Source organism: Lissotriton helveticus, chromosome 7 (genome assembly GCF_964261635.1).
Source record: "Lissotriton helveticus chromosome 7, aLisHel1.1, whole genome shotgun sequence".
Lineage (NCBI taxonomy): Eukaryota > Metazoa > Chordata > Amphibia > Caudata > Salamandridae > Lissotriton > Lissotriton helveticus.
The window spans coordinates 67,287,001-67,307,320 of NC_136068.1; the positions used below are offsets into that span (position 1 = coordinate 67,287,001).

Below are 20,320 nucleotides of genomic sequence, written 5' to 3' on the forward strand. Positions count from 1 at the left end.
ATGGATGATTTAATTCCCATTTGAAATTATTCGGAGGGCAATTTAGGGTGGTCAAAAACTGAAAAATGCATTGCTATGTCCAAGTTTGCATTTGATGTCTGTTCCCGAGACGTTATTCCGGTACAGATGTTGATGAAACAAAAATAAAACTTAACCTAACAATCAGTTGTTTTCATGTAGGTAAAGTTTACTGGCAATGGCTCTGACCTACATAATATCTACAGAAAAGATACAAGAGTTAGCAGACTGAGAAGTGACAGGTGTAAGCAATGCCAATTAATTTCTTTATAAACATTTTAAATCGTAAAATATGGAAAACTGTTTTGATTGGTTTCTAGCCATACTGCAGAAGAGAACAGTGGAGGCCTACAGCATACTCTTAAATATTTGGGTTGCATGATAACTATTTTGCAACTTCAAAGTATATTTTGAAAATTCAAACCAAATAACACTATTAAAACATAATCTTTCATATCTTAACTAATATGATACGAGTATTCACTGCTGGTGGTTAAGAGCCAGTGTTTCATGGAAAGTCACTACTATCAAGACATGATGAAACTGGGCCTGCAGTTTCCAGTAGTGTACCACAGAGAGACTTGTAAACCTGATTAAACCAAGGCTCCTGCTGTTCTTTAGCCAGTATCGATGTCATAAAAAAATGCTACTCAGTGGCCATACAAAACATATGCACTGGGATTTTGTGCACACAAATCAGTAGTAAATGCTATATGTATTTTCAATAAATTGTATGAATTCATTTTATTTACGTATATCTTGTTATTGGTGTTGATTTTTAAGTGTATTTTATTTAGTTCTCCTCAAGGGAATTTCCTTGTTCCACTGGTAAATGCTAGAAAAACAGAATATTATGTATGTGAACAACCAGAGTAGTGTGCTACTCACCTAAAAGCGCTGCAACGCCTCATCAGGAGTAGCAAAAGCTATATAAATGCAAATTTTTCATACTGCATATGGGTATATATGGGCACAGCGTCCACACCATGCCCTGTACATTTTGTACACAGGTCATGTCTTTGTGAAGGGTCCATAGCACATGGCTGAAGTCCATGCCTTATTTGTAGTGTGCATAGTGCATAGTTATGTACCGTGCACTGTCTACAGCACAGCGGCTGACCACTGGCCCTGCCCTGTGTGTGGAGGTGAAGCATGTAGTATGTAGCAGAAATGGCCACAATTCATATCTGAATGTGGCCATGCCATTTACATACTATGCATAGACCACGACTGTATGTGGGTGTGCACATGGCATGACAGCTGTTCGTTCCCTTTTCATATTGAACACATCAATACAAATTATGTAAATGGAGATGTCATTGCTTATTCCTTCAGTAATGTTGCAGCCCTTGCTTGCTGTGTACTGTGCACAGAGCACAGATAAGGACAAATATGTGCAAAATACACACATCAATGGAATCACTGTTGCTGTAATGTGTGCTGTCATATATAAGGATATATTACTTTGTGTATACCATGACATACTTTTTTTGTTGAAGAGATGTCATGGTTCGGGTTCCATACCTTGCAAAGATATGATAGAAAATTCATATGTGAGTAAACATGTCATACAGCTTTGTAAATATATGCATGTGTGCCTATACATTCATTTGAATGTTCAGTTGTGAGTGTATTTGAGTTTGTTTCTTTGGGGCTGATTCACAGAACTAACTTAAGACAAAATCCTAAGCTTACTACTTTTGGTATTCAAAGAGAGCATTAGTAGTAGTAAAGTTAGGATTTTGTCAAAGTTTGACTTAAGACAAACTTAAGACAAACTTAAAACAACTTTATGACAGACTTCAGACAGATTTAAGACAAACTTAAGACAGACTTAAGACAGACTTAAGACAAAAGCCCAACTTAAGCCTGTCTTAAGTCTGGCTTAAGTTTGTCTTAAGTCAAACTTAAGACAAACTCCTAACTTTACTACTACTAAATGCCTTCAGTGAATACCAAAAGTAGTACGTTTAGGATTTTGTCTTAAGTTAGTTCTGTGAATCGGGCCCTTGGTGTGTGAATCTCTTTAACGGTATGCTTGACTGACTATATCTGCTAGTGGAGGAACAGAATTTCTTTCTCACTCTTTCATCATCAGTTCTGCCACTTCAACACACCCCCTGCTTTGCTTACTATATTTTGATTCTCATGTTCTCTCTCCCAACAGGCTGAGGGAATAGCTCAAGAGAAGTCTCGAAACCGCATGCTTTGCCTTAACGGTAAGAACGTGTACAAAGGTGGGCCAGGTTCAAATCACAGGACAAATTATTACTGCACATATTATAACTGTGATCTCTACGTCATGAACCCCAACATCTCATGATATCATACATCTACACAAAAAATGGGTTTGCTTATTCAATCTGCCCATCTACTGACATTCTAAGTCTACAACGAAATTTGTCTAAACTCCACTCGGTAGGAGGTGCTCAAAAAGTACGTTTTAACACCCACCCACTAGGGTGTGAATCAATCTGCAGACCTGAAAGATCCAGATCTAATATTATAGACACTGCACCCGAGCACACCCAATCATTATATCTATAATCCAATCAAAGCATGTTACAAATGTTAGAGGATTGTGGAGAGAATTTTTTTCTCATAATAAAGTTTCCAAAAAGTCCCTGATCCAGTTTCCTGAAAATCAAACTTCAAAAAGTACTCCAGTCACACTTCCAAATCAGGTCTTGTGTATTTTATTAGCAGCAGCCAACATGAATGTAGAAACAGCAGCATCCTCTAACATTTGTAACATGATTTGATTGGACTATAGATATAATGATTGGGTGTGCTCGGGTGTAGTGTATATAATCTCATGATATCATATCTCACCACACTCTGTGGCACACGCTGTCCTTCTGCTGCCTCTCCTGTGTGGCTTCTTTGGCCCAGTCCCCACTTTCTTCACGGTGCCTCCTCCTGACCTATCTGGCCCAAGGCTGATAGTATCCCTACCCCCAACCACATTTTTTCTACACTTTCTGACTCCCTTCCAGGCTATACCCTACTCTATAGGACTCCCCATTCTTGGGCATCCTTGAGTCCTCCTGCCAACCTCACACCCTGCCGTGATCCCGCTCCTCCTCCCACATGCTCCTCCGTGGTCCGCTCATCCCCTGCACTTTTGGTCCTGTCCTCAATGGTCTCTACTTTCTCCCAGGGCTTTGTTGGTCCTCACCCTTCCATTCTCCTCCTCCCTCTGCTTTTCTTGACTCATCTTTTTACTTCCTGGCTGGCATTCCGAGAGCTCCTTTTACCCTGGGTGTGTTTATCACTGGACTGCATTACTTTGTTATTATTTCTCTCTGCTTCAGGAGTTTTGTCCCAGTGGAGGAGAGAAAAGCTCTTTATCTAGAAATGTCTAAATCTTTGCAGAATGTCGTTTTCTAGGCATGTGGTTCGTGTGGGAAGAACGGGGTATTTGTGGATGGCCCACATGCTGAATGCATGTACTGCCTTCACCCATACCATACACCCAAGGATTCTAAAATATGCCAAAAGTTTACCCTTTACAGCAAAAACCCTGCATGATAGAGAAGGCTGATTGCTCAGATGGCTACAGAAAATCAGAAAGCCAGTGGCCAACTCTGTTCTGATGAGAAGTCCTCCCACAGCACCCTCCTTGAAAAAGAATGAGCACTTAAGCGTCTGATAGATGGGGGGGGCGTACCTGGGAAGTCGTCATTTTAGTCCATTGTCTACCTCAGAAGAACCCCTCATAGCAGCTCCATAAATTCAGACAGTATATCAAATAGGTGGACAAAGTTGTCTCCAGAGGCACATCACAAGACCAAAGACAATTCAAAACCACGTACAACGGCCCAATCAACTACCTCTCCACTAACAAACCCAGATGTTGCCTGTCCATCTGCTTTGACTGGACCATCAACATTGATTATGTCGGTGTTTCCAGCTGTCAAAGCCTCATCAGCATCTGCCTCATCGTTGACAAATCAAAATCCACCTTCTATGATGGCAATGAACGACATACCATTAATAGCACAGTTACCATTGTCAATGTTTTTTTTTATCAGCACAACTATTGCTAACTCCATCGTCAAAGTCAAAGAAGATAAAGGCTGTTCCTTTACTTCCGGTTCATGCTAAATGGTCTTCGCTTCCTGAGGATACATCACCAGCAAAATTATACCGCAGTTGCCCATGACGATCCTGTGCCCTGAAAAGCATTTCAAGGATGGAGGGCATTCTGAAGCGGCCATCAGCCCCAACTTAGTTACAGTACAATGTCATGAAGGAGGATATTGCATATGGTCAATATAGATATGATCTACAGGAATAGGACAGGCAGAGGTGTGATAAGAAGGAAGAATCCCACTCCTGTAGAGCCGCCTTTATTACAATAGATACTACGACAAATGCTGTGAAGAGCCTCACTACCACGGTCCACCGCTGTTCAGCATCCCTGTAGAGCTCATTAATGACGTCACTATGACAGACTCCCTCGTGCACATCTGGGGGTTGTGTTTTAACCTCAGTCACCTTCTGCAAGTGCCACCACAGCCTGTTGCTGTTCCCCTACCCCACCTCCACCACAGGTATTGCTCTAGCCTAGACACATTCCACAAGTGGAGACTATTTCCTTGTATGTGGGCGATGAAGAGGAAGAGGAAAGAGAACTTCTCAAGCAACCACAAGCCACAATGGATGAGTGTGATGACAATGTGATCTGGCAACCATTGCACCCCCTGCCTCATGCAGACTCTCCTCCAGACGATCCTTCCCATTTTTCCTTCTTAGTAGCGAAGGCATTGAAGCATTTCAACAGGCTGGCACCAGTCAGACTGTTTCATCTATGATTTTAAGGAGCCATCCAGAAAATAAATGAAAATGATCCCCATTATAGGTCATATCTGGAAGGAAGTAGTCAATTTAACACAGACAGAAGCCTCCATTTGGCCATGGTCTCCAGGCTCAATGAAAAACTCTATGGGTTTCGTTGGCAGCTACAAATACCAAATGTGTGGGGGACATGGCCCCATACCTTGTTGTACTTCCAGAAGGAAAGAATGAAGAAGTTGTCTTTATACGAGAAAGGGAGAGTGCTTCTGTGGATATCATAGGCAATGTTCTAGATGTGACTAGGATTAGATTTCGGCAGGTGACAGGTGCTTTAATCCTTGGATGGCAAATTTGAATTTGTTCCTCTACATTCAGGTCAGAAGTACAATATCGGCTGCAAACATATCTTTGGAAGGCACGTGGACCATGCCCTACAGTCAGCAATATTGGACACTGATTCAGCTTCCCGTTGGCAAATAGTTACTACCAATTTTGAATGGGTGATAAAATATTAATGTTTAGCAATTGCATTTTGATTGCTAAATATTAATAAATGAGCGAAAGAATCTGTATTTGGAAGGGTCGTCCTTTACACACCACTTCCAAATACTGATTGTCTACTTATTCCAAAACCCAACTTACGATTCAGTAACATCTTACCAAACTGCAATTTGGGTTTTCTATATTTAACATTTTTAAAAGCCACTTTGTGGTCGAAAAGGAGCAAATTTGACCTTTGTAACTGTAAAATTGCTTTAACATCAGGCTCATTGTCACAAAAAAAGTTGTCACAATTTACCTACTGGCTTTTGCAACCACTAAATTACTTTGTACATGACTTATGTACAAATAGATTAGTTCACAAAATAAGGAATTCTGGTGGATCACAATCCAATTTCCTTCTCAAAACATTGACACATAGGGTACGCCATTTGTATTACGAGGGTAAGGCCCAATAAAAGTCCCTTCCAATTAGCGATTCAATATCCATTTCTAAAATCATTTAACAATGTGGAAAACAAATGCTTAATATGTTAAATATATAAGAAAAAATGGTTTTAGCATTCACAAACCCACTGATTTAATGAGTCAGAGGGCCACCCTCTGTACCATAACTTAATTTCGTATGCAAGATCACCCTCCACATATCTTCAAATTTCTCCATTAGATCATTTGATGTATGATTTAAAAAAAAGCCATGTTGTAGATGTCCTATAACCGTTAATCGTAAGAGGCAATTTTATCTGTTTTCCATTTTAGGATTTGTGTGTTTAAAATGATTCTTGGTTTCTTCCCTGTAGGGTCTTCCGTTTCACAGGAGATCTCGCTGGTCCTCCCTGATATCGTCCCAGGGTCTCAAAAGGCATACATTTATGTCTTTGGTAAGAGGGTCTTTAACTTTCTCTAAATAAGTGTATGTTTCACAACTACACAGCACAAACCCCATCTGAAAGATGGTCAGTGATTGAATTGGTACAGAGACTGAGTTCCCTTTAATTCACCAGTTTTCTGAGTAGTCCAAGTGCTTGGATATTTTTATGATACTTTTTCTAAAGTGGTTCTAAATTTCCAGGTGACATCATGGGTTCGGCTTTGCAGAACCTCAACTATCTTATCCAGATGCCTTACGGTTGCGGGGAGCAGAACATGCTAACATTTGCCCCCCTCATCTACGTCCTGCAGTACCTGAAAAGAACGGGGCAGCTGACTGATGACATCTGGACACAGGCATACACTTACCTGCAGACAGGTGAGTCATGAGCACTGTCTGCTGCTGGCCATGATCACTATGTGGCCTAGCTGGGAATAGGCTATGCAGACAGATCCCTTCTCCAGCATCTCCAGGGTGTGAGTGTGTTTGTGCTTGTGTGTCTTTCACTATGTACCAGTGGCTGTCTTCCATTAGAAAACCAGTTAATGACATACTCTGGATAGTGTGCTTTACTGCTGCATCACTGTTTGATTCCCTTTGGGATTAGTAATTTGAAGCATAGTCACAAAGATAAATCTGCACATGTTATTTGCTATTAGTTAATTTTATCTTACATTCTTGAGTAACTTTACTACTTTGGACTATTCACAAACTCTGAAAGTAAAGTGTCTCAAAAGTAATGACTTAGGTCTCCGACTGGTGAAACGGCAGGTGGGGAGCAAAATTTACCAGTGTAAAGGTACTACTGTCAAAAAGGAGCTTTAGTAAGCCTAGTACCCCTCATGACTATCACTATTACAGCAATACCCTCCAATAGAACATAATGGAGGTACCAACTTCACAGAGAACCCCAAATGATATAATGTTAAACTAAATGAAAATGATTTTGACCTTTTAAATATAGATATATATATATATATACATATATATATATCCAACTTCAGGAAGCACAAAGAGGGAGGCCACAGGAAGCTTAATTAGGTTCTTTTTAATGAAAGATGAGCACTTGCCAGCAGTCACCACCAAGATACAGGCTTCCAATCTTTAAGACACTGCCAGACGCCTATATATATATTCACTGAAAAAAACAGAGGTTTCTGGCCTTATATAGTTAGGAATTAGCATTTAAAAAAGCTTTGAAATTCACTCAATAAACTATAAGTTTTAGGGGTGTTATAGTTAGCTGGACATTTCACTCATACAAAACCATTGAAATTGCTCCTATATAGTTAGTTGGACTAACTATATTTCGCGCACCCGCAATCCACTGCTGATGATGTCACTTATTACATCATTCATGACATGGTCAGTGACATCACTGTTGCCATCTCAAATGACATCACTGATGACATCATCCACGTGACAATCACATACACCCTTTCATACACTAGTAAAATCTTTAATCACTCTTTGTAAAATACAGAGTATCATATTTGAATCCATTGACACAGCAATACAAGTATCTAAAAACCCACTCAGTGATTCCTAGATGTATACACACATCTAATCACTTACCTGTAGATTCAATCATACATGCGGTTCCATCACATCCGGACACAAGGCCCGCCTCCACGGAAATAGCAAGAAAGGGACTATCCCTCCCCCGGGAATATGTGATGATATTCCGCAAACCAACATCCTGCATACCATCACTCTGCCATTTTTATAACGCGGGACTATTTTCTGGCCAGTCCCGACGTTGTCCGGGTATGAATTGCTGCCGGACAGTAGTATATTGTTTGTAGGATTTCATTTTGATAGCACTTCTTATCTGTGACAGGCCTGTGAAATGCTCCGATTCACAGTGCACTGCTGATGCACTTAAGAGTGCGCGTTCAGTAGTGTGTGAACTCGAGTTTCCCTACTTTATTTTTCCTTGCAATATTATATAGCGCGAACTCGACAACATGGCATGAGCACAATTTACATTACAGAAGAACACATTCATTTGTGTTAGGCACGGGGAGACAAAGGGATTTGCCTGGAATCACAGGATGTTGTGCTGATGCCGAGATTCGAACGTAGCTCCCCAGCTCTAAAGTTCGCAATTCTAGAACTTGTGGCGGGAGGTGTGTCTAAAAGTGTATGTCGGTGCTGGCCATCAATGAGAGAGACCTGTGCATTTTTCAAATGGATGGTGAAAAAATATGAGTATGTTGCTGGATATGTGGGCTGCCGTGACACCAATGTACTTACCGTGGGAGGGTAAACACCCATTATTCTGCAACTTTCTTTCCGCATACCATCACTCCGCATACTTTCATTACAAAAGTACCATGACTCCGCAATGCCATTATAACGCATGGCATTACATTTTATATGCTTTTACCATGCATACATTTACAACAAAATTCGTTGTAAATGCATGAATGGTAAAAGCATGTTTTTTTTTTTATGTTTGGATAAGGTAAGTATGGGTATAGGGGTATATGTTTTGGGGCACTGAGGTATATGTTTTGGGCTGTTTGGGTATTTTAAGGGTTCAGATATAGTTTTGGGTTATGGGGTACAGGGGTCGTTTTAGGGATAGGTATGGGTTTTGGGTACAGGGGTATTTTTAGGGTTCAGGGCTAGGTTTGGGTTTTGGGGTATAGGGGTATTTTTAGCTTTCAGGGGTAGGTTTGGGTTTTGGGGTACAGGGGTATTTTTAGCGTTCTGGGGTAGGTTTTGGTTCTGGGTTACAGGGGTATTTTTAGGGTTCAGGGCTATGTTTGGGTTTTGGGGTACAGGGGTATTTTAGGGTTCAGGGGTAGGTTTGGGTTTTGGGGTACAGGGTTATTTTTAGGGTTCAGGGCTAGGTTTGGGTTTTGGGGTACAAGGGTATTTTTAGGGTTCAGGGGTAGGTTTGGGTTTTGGGGTACAGGGGTATTTTAAGGGTTATGGGTAGGTTTGGGTTTTGGGGTACAGTTGTATTTTTAGGGATGAGGGCTAGGTTTGGGATTTGGGGTACAGGTGTATTTTTAGGGTTTAGGGGTAGGTTTGGGATTTGAGGTACAGGGTTGTTTATAGGGTTCAGGGCTAGGTTTGGGTTTTGGGGTACAGTGGTATTTTTAGAGTTTAGGGATAGGTTTGCATTTTGGGGTACAGCGTATATTTATAGGATTAAGATGGGTTAGTGTTTAAGGGTGTTGGGGTATTTTAAGGAGTAAGGGTGGGTTATGATTATGGGGTGCAGGGGTATTCTAAGGGAGCAGGGTGGACACCCGGAGCTGGAATGTACAGAATCTGGGAAGAAAAAACAATGAAATATTGGGCACAACGCTCGCTTTTTTTCCGCAATCCAGCGCCCGCACATGCCCACGCCCCCAGCACACACCCACAGCACACGATATGAGACATGGCATGAAGGGCGGAACGTACCACACGCCCCCAGCGTTTGTCACGCCCCAGCACATCCCCACAGCACAACGCAGACACGCCCACAAGGGACTACTTTGCTGGCACGGTTCTGTTACCTTTTAAATGTATATGGTGGACGTCTGCATAGCCTATGTCCTTCTGCTGCAACTGCCCTTTCCAACGCTGTATTGGGTGTTGTGATTGGTGCTGTGGTTCCTGAGATTACCCGCCTCAAAAGTTTGGGCTCTCTCTTTATTATATTAGTATGGATATGGATAGATATAATTGATTTCACAAGCACAGCGCAAGCGTTCGGCAGGAATAAACTAAAAAGTGTAGACAATTTATAGCGCCACAGTCTCATAAACTTGGGCTTCTGGTCGCAGTGGTGTCTGCAACCCTCGCCAGGGGGTGTGTAAAAACGCCTGTTGCAATCTTACCGCAATGCTGACAACCCTTAAAATGTGCAGACAATTTATAGTGCCACAATTCCCGTAAACTGGGGCCTCTGGTCACAATGATGCTGGTGTCTTCACGCACTGATTAAACGTCTCATTGATCACTGTAAAGCAGCGCTTTGGCAGAGACCTGACAAAACCTCAGCACCCAAATTGTCTGCAATGTAGAATTCCATTTTTTATAAATGTGATTTTATAACAGGAGAGACATTTACTGTGCGTGGTGTTAAAGTGGAAACAGCAACAAATATGAAATGACTTCACCCGATGAATATCACAAACCACTGATTCTCTCTCCCTCCCACCCTCCCTCCCCCGCTTGCCGCGTCAATGTTCCGTTATCAGGTGTTTTTATCAACTATCTCTGCCTCTTGTGAGTCTCCGTAGCTCCGGGGGGAGGAGGGTTAATCCGGGCTTCAGTCCCTGTATTCCTGCACACTTGTACCGATTCCGAGTAACCACAGGCCTGTTTTATTTATTTTTCTAAGTTGTGGAGGGGCTTTCTTTTTGCCTGTTTATTCATTTATTTGTAGCCTGACCCGTCCCGACGTTGTCTGGGAGCAAAAGGCTGCTTCTGGGCCCCCGGCCGCCCCGACGTTAAGGCTGCTTCAGGGCCCCCTGCAATACTGACACCCCTCACAGTTTTTATTTCGTGCAGCTCACACGGCACATCAAAAGAAACAGCTCCCAACACTTCGAAGAGGGTATCGGAGGCATTGGCATTTTACACTTATTTAAGGTGCAAAGTGGGGAATTATCTAAATGTAACAAATTGTCTGCTCCTTTCTGCGCTCCAGGAAGTCCCTTACCTCGCGCCGTCTTTACTTTTCCTCCCCACGGCTGTACTCCTTGCGCTCCTGATGATGTCAGCACGTTCGTGCACACGGCCGGCGCTTCTTCCAAGGGACTATTTTTTTGTAAGGTATATTTTTTAAAGAACGTATATTTTTGGGGGTTATAAAGCCTATGTCACTCTGCAAACCCTGCCAATTCCAATGATGTATTGGGTGTTTGGATTGGCGCTGTGGTTCCCGAGTTTACCCGCCTCAAAGGTTCCCAGTTCTTACTTTATAATAGTAGTATAGTTAGGATTGTTTTCCATAGGGAAATCGCAACATTCTATTGGGAATACCTTTGGCGCCGGTTGAGGAATCTGCCTGAAATTTTCCTCAACTTTGCCTCGCGGCGCTCCGGTCCTTCCCTGAAAGTTCGGGGGGGATCCGTCAAGCAGGGGCCGAGAAAAAAGGGGGGTCCCAAAACGTGTTTTCCCCATGTTAATTTCCATAGGGCAGTCGGACTCACTTTTAGCTCGAACGGCTGAATGGATTTTCACCAAACTTGGCAAAATTGTAGGGACTGGTAGCCCGATGTGCCTTTGCTATGTCTCAAGATATGTGCTCCAGAGGATTTTGAGTAATTTAGGTTCAAAAAAATATATATATCTATAGGCGCGCCCCGGTACACGCACCGGGGCGCGTACCAGCGCGCTACGCCAGTTCGCGCGCAGAAAGCTGATTGGCTTTCGGGTGTCTGTAAACATTCCAAACAGTCCGGAGCGGCCGCCATCTTGTGTCTCGGTAGGATCGAGGCACAAGAGGTGGCAAAAACAAAGGGGGAAATGACCAAAAGGGGGCAGGGTAGACCCCCCTGACCCCCTAGGTTTGATGTGGGGGCCATAAAAGGGTCCCACGGGACAACATTTTTTTTAAAAAAAAATTTCGATTTTCGCGGGGGGAGCGCCCGGTATGCGCACCGGGGAGCGTACCATGGAGAAAAAAGAATGACAAAGTTTTTAAAAAATTTAGCATTTTTTTATAAATTGGAGGTAGTTCTGAAAAGAACTTTGTTTTTTTCTTTTTTTTAAATATTTTTTTATACTTTTTTAAAACGATTTTATATTTTTGGGGGATTTTTTTCAGGGGAAAAACAAAAACAGGGATTCCAAAACTGCTCAACAGGAGCAAAAAATTGTGAAAAATTAGGGACGGGGACGGCAGCTGTGTTCCTGTCTCTTTATAGCAATGAGTTCAACGCTCTGCTCCCCATAACAGAGCAGTTCATCACAGTCCACGCATAGAAATTTTATGCCTGCAAACACCGGCTGCACGTTAGGGACCATTCTTCCACGTGGTGTTCCTGAAGGTGTTGCTCCACCAGTGGAGGTGCTGCTGCCATCTCTTGGTAAATTCCGTGCCAGGTCCCTCACACTCTCCCTGGCATAGTTATTTGGGTGTCTTCTCTGGACATGCCTAATTAAATTGGCATTTCCAAAGCTATATTTTTTATTAGGATTGCCTCTGGATAAAATACTGCCACATATCTTGCAGGTTACCTTAGCAGCATTAACCTTTTTTTTCCTTCAGGGATGTCAAAAAATGTCCAAATGAAGTGGTCCTTTGTTTTGTGGTGAGGACGGTCCTCACGCAAAAAACCATCAGAATCACTGCTGGACGACTCCCTTGCAGCCATTGCTGTAGATCAGGAAACTTTGAAAAGCAGATAATGCAAAGAACACCTCTTGCTCTCTCCAAGTACAAAGCAATAGTGAGAGAAATGGGTGGGTTTCTCAATATTTGGGAAAAAAAACATGTTCTGAACCAATGAAAAGTGTTATTTTAAAGTCACATGGCTTGACGCGCTTACGCTACGCGCCCTGGGGCGCGTCCCGGGACGCATAGTGTAAGCGCGTCGGGGCGCTTACGTTGCGCGGTCGTATACGCTCGAGCGCTTCCGGGAGCGCTTACGCGGTGCGTCATAAGACGCATCTCGCGGCTACGCGATACGTGTCTTATGACGCAAGGCGTCACGGATACGCGATACGTCACGATGATGTTTTCGTTCGCGGCAATGGCGCTCCCCGGTACGCGCCCCGGGGCGCGCCATAACAATGCGCTCACCGGTGAGCGCATCGGTACGCGCCCCGGAAGCACACTGAGGCAAACATTTTTTTTTTTAAAACATAAAAAAAATAGTATTACATAATTATACAATATAAAATTCATTATAAAAAATATTATTTCATACCTATAGAGATTTGCTATTAAAAAACCGATGAAATTCACTGAAAAAACCATAGGTTTCACACAAGTTAGGAATTAGCATTTAAAAAACCTATTAAATTCACTGAAAAAACACCAGTTATAGTTAGCTGGGAATTTTACTCGCATAAAACCATTGAAATTCCCACGTTATAGTTAGTTGGACTCACTATAACTTGCGCGTCCAATGCACTGCTGATGACGTCACATATTACATCACTCATGACATGGTCAGCTAACTATAACTGGTGTTTTTTCAGTGACTTTAATAGGTTTTTTAAATGCTAATTCCTAACTATAACTGGTGTGAAACCTATATTTTTTTCAGTGAATATATATATATATATATATATATATATATATATATATATATTCTGCCAGTAGGTATATATAGTTAGGATTTTTTTGAATAGGGATTTCTGAAAATTCTATGTTGAATAACTTTGGCGTTGATGGACGGAATTGGCTGAAATTTTCAGGAAAATGGCACATTTTGTTTCTGAGCGTCCCCTAAAAGTTTGGGGGGGTTTCGTCAAGCGGGGGCCGAGAAAAAAGGGGGGTCCCAAAACGTGTTTTTAACATTGAGTTTTCCATAGGGCGGTTGGACTCACTTTTAGCTCGAACGGCTGAATAGATTTCCACAAAACTTGGCAAAATTGTAGGGACTGGTAGCCCGATGTGCCTTTGCTATGTCTCAAGATATATGCTCCAGTGGTTTTTACGAAAATTAACTTTGAAAAGTATATATTGGGCTACATTGGGCTATATATATGTTAGAGCCCAAATGTAGCCCAATGTAGCCCAATGTAGCCCAAAGATGGCCACCAGAGACAAAAAAAAACAAATGTAGCCCAAATATCAGCCAGATGTAGCCCAACTATAGCCCAATGACAGAATGTCCCAGAGTGTTCTAAAGAACAACTAGAACGCTAACAGTCTTACTTATGACAAAAGTATGGCACACCTGAAGTCATCTTGATTGGAATAAAGTGGTAACACTTAATACATTTAATTTGAAAAGGAACAAAATGAGGGGTTTCATTTTGCCATAGAAATGTTATATATATATATATATATATATATATATATATATATTCCCCTGCTCCAAAACACCAGCCGGTAGCACACTCGAGCGGGTGCACAGCAACGGGGGTGTGCCCGTTAATAATGTCCAAGCTCCAAACATCCAAGGGTGTTAACCCAAAAAGAAGATAGCACTCTCAGGGGTCGTTCCACAGATGATTTATTACGGGAACAGTACAGCAACGACGCGTTTCGCCATAGGGCTTTTTCAAATTGTGCAAAGAGCCGCGGCGCCTGTCTGCTTTTAAAAACGTCATTGTTTTAGCTAAAAGCAAGGAAGGACTATGTTACATATTTACACATGGCCGCCATCTTAACATGCAGTAACTCATATAGGAACAATGCAAGTTTACAATGGTACGCCTTATTATCAACGTTATATACGTCTAGACAAAAGAGAATACATTATTCCCAAAATTCATACACCCATGATGGGTTATAATAGTCCTCACTTCACATGCTACAATCATTCCCTGAATGGGATAGACTTAAGCAAAGTCTTTATATCAAAGACCTTTTATCTTTTCTTTCCCCCTTGGTTATGTCCTTGAAGTCCTATCTAAGAGACACAAAGCATTTCCTAAATTGCATTAATGAGGTGAAGTGGAAAACCAGCTATTGTATGATGGTCCTTGACATCACTAGTTTGTATACGTGTATCGCTCATGGGGATGGCCTGACAGCTATGGCCAGTTTTCTAGAGAAACGGCCAGCACGTTTTTATGAACATAATAAGATGTTACTGGAGTTTATGACATTCAGCCTTAACAATAATATATTTTTATTTGGAAAACAGCTGTATAGGCAAGTGTCTGGAGTAGCGATGGGCGCCTGCTCCGCTCCTAGCTTTGCGAACCTTTTCGTAGGGTGGTGGGAGGAGCAGGTGGCCTGGAGCAGTGCCAATCAAGAGTGGAATAATCGTATTATAGGATGGCATCGTTATATCGACGATTTGTTTATCATCCTAGATTCCACCATAGCGTTAGCTGGCACTTATGTTGATGTTCTCAACAATAACAATGTAAATCTTAGGTTCTCTGGGCAGATTAGTTGCACTTCAGTAAACTATTTAGATCTTACAGTTTACATTGACGATGATGGTAAAATGCAAACTAAACTTTATAGAAAAGAAACTGCTGGGAATTCCACACTCTGCGCTACCAGCGGTCATCCCCGTCAATTAATTGACAGTATTCCTTATGGGGAACTATTGAGGCTCAGAAGGAATAATTCCAAGGATGAAGACTTTGAAAAGGCAGCGGATGCTAGCATGACCAGATTTAAAATAAGGGGGTATAATGATGTGGTTCTCGCACGAGCTTATGACAGAGTGAAGAGGATGAAAAGATCAGAATTGTTGAAACCCAAAGTAAGTGTGAAATCTAAGAATGGTGCGTTCCGGTTAATCACTACTTACTCTGATAATGCGGGTCTCATCAAGAAAATCTTTAAAAAGAATTGGAATATTCTCCTTTCTGACACCATCATAAAAGCTGATCTACCGACTAACCCCTTAGTCACCTTCAGGAAAGCGAGGTCCCTGAGGGACCATCTTGTTTCAAGTCATTTTCTCCGTCCTGGAGAAACCCCTAAACTACCTGTCCTCAATGGGTTTTACCCATGTGGCCGCTGCAAGGCTTGCAAATTCAGCAAGCGAACACTCACCTATAAAATACCGGGTTTGGCGATTCCTAAACGCATCATGAAATTTTTAACATGCTCTACGCCTTATGCAATTTACTGTCTCACTTGTCCGTGTGGCTTGAATTACATAGGCAGTACGACCAATGCAGTCAAGCTGCGCATTCTGGAGCATATGCGGGCAATCGCTAAGAATGATTAATCTTACCCCGTAGCTAGGCATTTTCACAGTAAACATGGGAGCAATAGGGATCTGTTGTCATATGTTTGCCTGGACAGTGTGCCTGCCAACATCAGAGGGGGTGATAGATTATTAAAACTCAGACGCCTGGAATCCAGGTATATTATAGATATGCAGAGTAAAAATCCTAAAGGTCTCAATATGCATGAAGAGCTAGCAGTACACCTAGGGTAATTTACAAGGACATGTTTCTCGAGATTTATTTGCTGTTATTTGCTGTGTTTGGAATTTTGTAAATTCCTCTTGTTCTTTTGACACATCCATTTTGTAAGATACATTTTGTGATAAGGTTTTTAAACTTGTTTGATTCGGCCCATCCAGGGCGAGATAAAAGGTCTTTGATATAAAGACTTTGCTTAAGTCTATCCCATTCAGGGAATGATTGTAGCATGTGAAGTGAGGACTATTATAACCCATCATGGGTGTATGAATTTTGGGAATAATGTATTCTCTTTTGTCTAGACGTATATAACGTTGATAATAAGGCGTACCATTGTAAACTTGCATTGTTCCTATATGAGTTACTGCATGTTAAGATGGCGGCCATGTGTAAATATGTAACATAGTCCTTCCTTGCTTTTAGCTAAAACAATGACGTTTTTAAAAGCAGACAGGCGCCGCGGCTCTTTGCACAATTTGAAAAAGCCCTATGGCGAAACGCGTCGTTGCTGTACTGTTCCCGTAATAAATCATCTGTGGAACGACCCCTGAGAGTGCTATCTTCTTTTTGGGTTAACACCCTTGGATGTTTGGAGCTTGGATATATATATATATATATATATATATATATATATATATATTACCTACTGGCGGTCGCCAGTAGGTATATATAGTTAGGATTTTTTTGAATAGGGATTTCTGAAAATTCTATGTTGAATAACTTTGGCGTTGATAGACGGAATTGGCTGAAATTTGTCAGGAAACTGGCACATTTCGTTTCTGAGCGTCCCCTGATAGTTTGGGGGGGTTTCGTCAAGCGGAGGCTGAGAAAAAAGGGGGGTCCCAAAACGTGTTTTTAACGTTGAGTTTTCCATAGGGCGGTTGGACTCACTTTTAGCTCGAACGTCTGAATGGATTTCTATGAAACTTGGCAAAATTGTAGAGACTGTTTGCCCGATGTGCCTTTGCTAGGTCTCAAGATATGTGCTTCAGTGGATTTTGAGAAATTAACGTTCAAAAAAATATATACATCTGTGACAGTGGAGAAGTGTGGCTCACTGGTTAGAGGAGGCAGACCTGGAAGCAGAGGTCAGCCCGGGACCAGGGTTCAATTCCCGGCACGGCGGGGTCTTGAGTCCTAAAATGTCCATGGACTCGACAATTCTCGCTCCGGTGCCTACTCGATTCACGGGTTCACACTCTGCGACTCTGGGCAATAGCTTGCTTAATCTCCACAACGGCCCCTCGCGGCGGGATGCCTGGCTTTCACCTTGCGGATACCCTGCCGGGGTTATCTCACAGGGGAATACCAGGACGGGTTCCCTAAGCAAGCGCTTAGAAACCGCTTGGTGATTTGCGCTATATAAATTCCTGTACATTTACATTTACATTTACATTTACAGCGTCCCGGTTGTTGTGTTGTGTGGGTGATGTAAGTACCAACATGTAGGTACCAATGAAGAGTCTAAAATTCAATGTACACTGTCTCCTCTGTAGATATTTTGTATGTTCTAATATGGGTTATTTAAATGTAAATGTGTGGAAAAGCACTTCATGCTTTAAAGCAATTGTATTTTTGAACTGATTGATCTTTCCTCTTAGTCCTCCTCTTTGGTTTTTTTCCCCCACACTCTTCTTCAGCATGATAGTTGATAAATTCGTTCCCTCACAAAATTTATATACATAAAAAAATTATATTAAATACATATAAAATATATTTTTCCTTTAAAAGAAGAATACATTTTACAGCTTTTGATATTTGCTATTAAAAAACCATTGAAATTCACTGAAAAAAACATAGGTTATAGACCATATATAGTTAGGAATTAGCATTTACAAAACCTTGAAAATTCACTGAAAAAACTATAGGGTATAGACCATATATAGTTAGGAATTAGCATTTACAAAACCTTATTTTACTCACACAAAACCATTGAAATTCGCATATATAGTTAGTTGCACTAACTATATATCGCGCACCCGCAATCCACTGCTGATCATGTCACATATTACATCATTCATGACATGGTCAGTGACATCACTGATGACATCTCAAATGACATCACTGATGACATCACTGATGACAACATCCAGTGACTGTATGTTTCTGTAAAGTTAAAATATGTCTTACATATTGAAGAATGAGTAGATGTATAAGTGTCTGGATGAAGGATTTAGTAGGTGCATGACTGACTGTATGAGTGAGTGATTAAATGTGTCTCACTGAGTGCATGGGTTAGTGACTAAACTGTCTTAATTTGTGCATCATTATGTCTGTTGTTCTGTAAACTGCTGCATGTGTTGATCAGTAGCTATATGAGTAACTATATGGGTTATTGATTGGTTGCCCAAGTATTTGTATGGGGGACTGAGTGTGTGTGTGGGTGGCTGGGAGGTGTATGGCTCTGTGCATAGATGTGTGAGCAGTTTATTCACTAGATGTATGGGTTCAAAAGTGCATGTGGAAACAGCTGTATGGGCGGTTGACTGTGTGCATGAGTGTATTGGTGAGTGAATGGATATCTCAGTGCTACATGTCAAAGTAAGTACATATGTAAAACACAGTACATGTGAGAGTTGACATATATAAATAACTGTGCATAAGAGCCAGTGAATGTGTGAGTGGCTGTATGGATCATTGTGAACTTGTATCAGGGATTGTATAAGAGAGTAAATATGTGTTAGTATATGTTTGAATAAGTAAGGTGTGTATAACTGTATAGTTGAGGAAATGGAGGTGTGATTGATTCTTTGCATGACTGACTAGGTGTGTGAGTAACTCCATGGATGAGTGACAGTCTGTGAGTGTCTGTTTACACTGAGTGTATCTAAGGTTATATTAGAGTCTGAAGAGGTTCATCGTATTATCACATGAATGATGTCATCAGTGATGTGATCAGTAATGTCAAATGAGATGTCATCAGTGATGTCATCAGTGATGTCATTTGAGATGTCATCAGTGATGTCATCAGTGATGTCATCAGTGATGTCATTTGAGATGTCACCAGTGATGTCATCAGTGATGTCATTTGAGATGTCATCAGTGATGTCATCAGTGATGTCACTGACCATGTCATGAATGATGTAATATGTGACATGATCAGCAGTGGATTGAGGGTGCGCGATATATAGTTAGTGCAACTAACTATATATGCGAATTTCAATGGTTTTGTGTGAGTAAAATAAGGTTTTGTAAATGCTAATTCCTAACTATGGGGTCGATTAGGATCGCGGACGGACTTGAGTCCGTCCGCGACCCCTGAGGAGGAGGGAACGTCCGCATGGGCTGCGGCGTTCCCTCCGATCAAATTAGGATGTGACCGCCAGTGTGGCGGTCACATCCTCCATCTCTAACATTGCGGCGGGTGCAGCTTCAAGCTGCATCCGCCGCAATGTAAAAAATCCATGCACAGCATTTGCGTGCACAAAGCGGCAGGCACCGCGCGGTGCCTGCTGCATTGTGCACGCAAATGCAGGGGGGTACCATAGGTACCCCCCATGTGCACCCCCCACCCCACCTTCACCCAGGGGGCCCGCAACGGGCCCCCGAAGTGAAGGTCCGTATGCTTTTCCACGGCGGTAAAGTCGCCGCGGAAAAGCATATATTTTCAGACATCCTAATATGCCTGGCGGTGTCTGATAGACACCGCCAGACATGTTAGTGCTTTTCCGCCGCGGTCGCCTTCCGACCGCGGCGGAAAAGCGGCGGACAGATTATCAGACCCACCAGCCATCCTAATTTGGCGGTGGGTCTTTGGAGTCTCCGCCGCGGTTTTTCCGCATCCTCCAGGCCGGCGGACACTTCCGCCGGCCCGGAGGATGCGGAAAAACCGCCATCCTAATCGACCCCTATATATGGTCTATACCCTATGGTTTTTTCAGTGAATATATATATATATATATATATATATATATATATATATATATATATATATATATATATATATATATATCAATGCTCGAAGGTGTCCACCTTTGAGTAGCACGCGAACAGCAGCTTGCTGCTTGCGCAACCGCCGACCCATGGTTGCGCACACCGCTTCCGTTAAAGCCCCTGAAGAGAAGCATATGGAGCTTCGAAACGCGTCGGGCAGATCCCGTACGGAGCGGC

At 42.0% G+C, this 20,320-nt stretch overlaps 1 protein-coding gene across 1 annotated transcript in view; it reads left to right on the top strand.

Annotated features, from left to right (window-relative positions):
* Positions 1-20,320, top strand: part of LOC144768928 (alpha-2-macroglobulin-like protein 1) — a 451,046-nt gene that overhangs the window by 332,400 nt on the left and 98,326 nt on the right. The window contains exons 22-24 of the mRNA XM_078652935.1: positions 2,186-2,237; positions 6,120-6,200; positions 6,392-6,568. Coding sequence (XP_078509061.1) covers positions 2,186-2,237; positions 6,120-6,200; positions 6,392-6,568 — 310 coding nt within the window. The remainder of the gene's footprint in view (positions 1-2,185; positions 2,238-6,119; positions 6,201-6,391; positions 6,569-20,320) is intronic.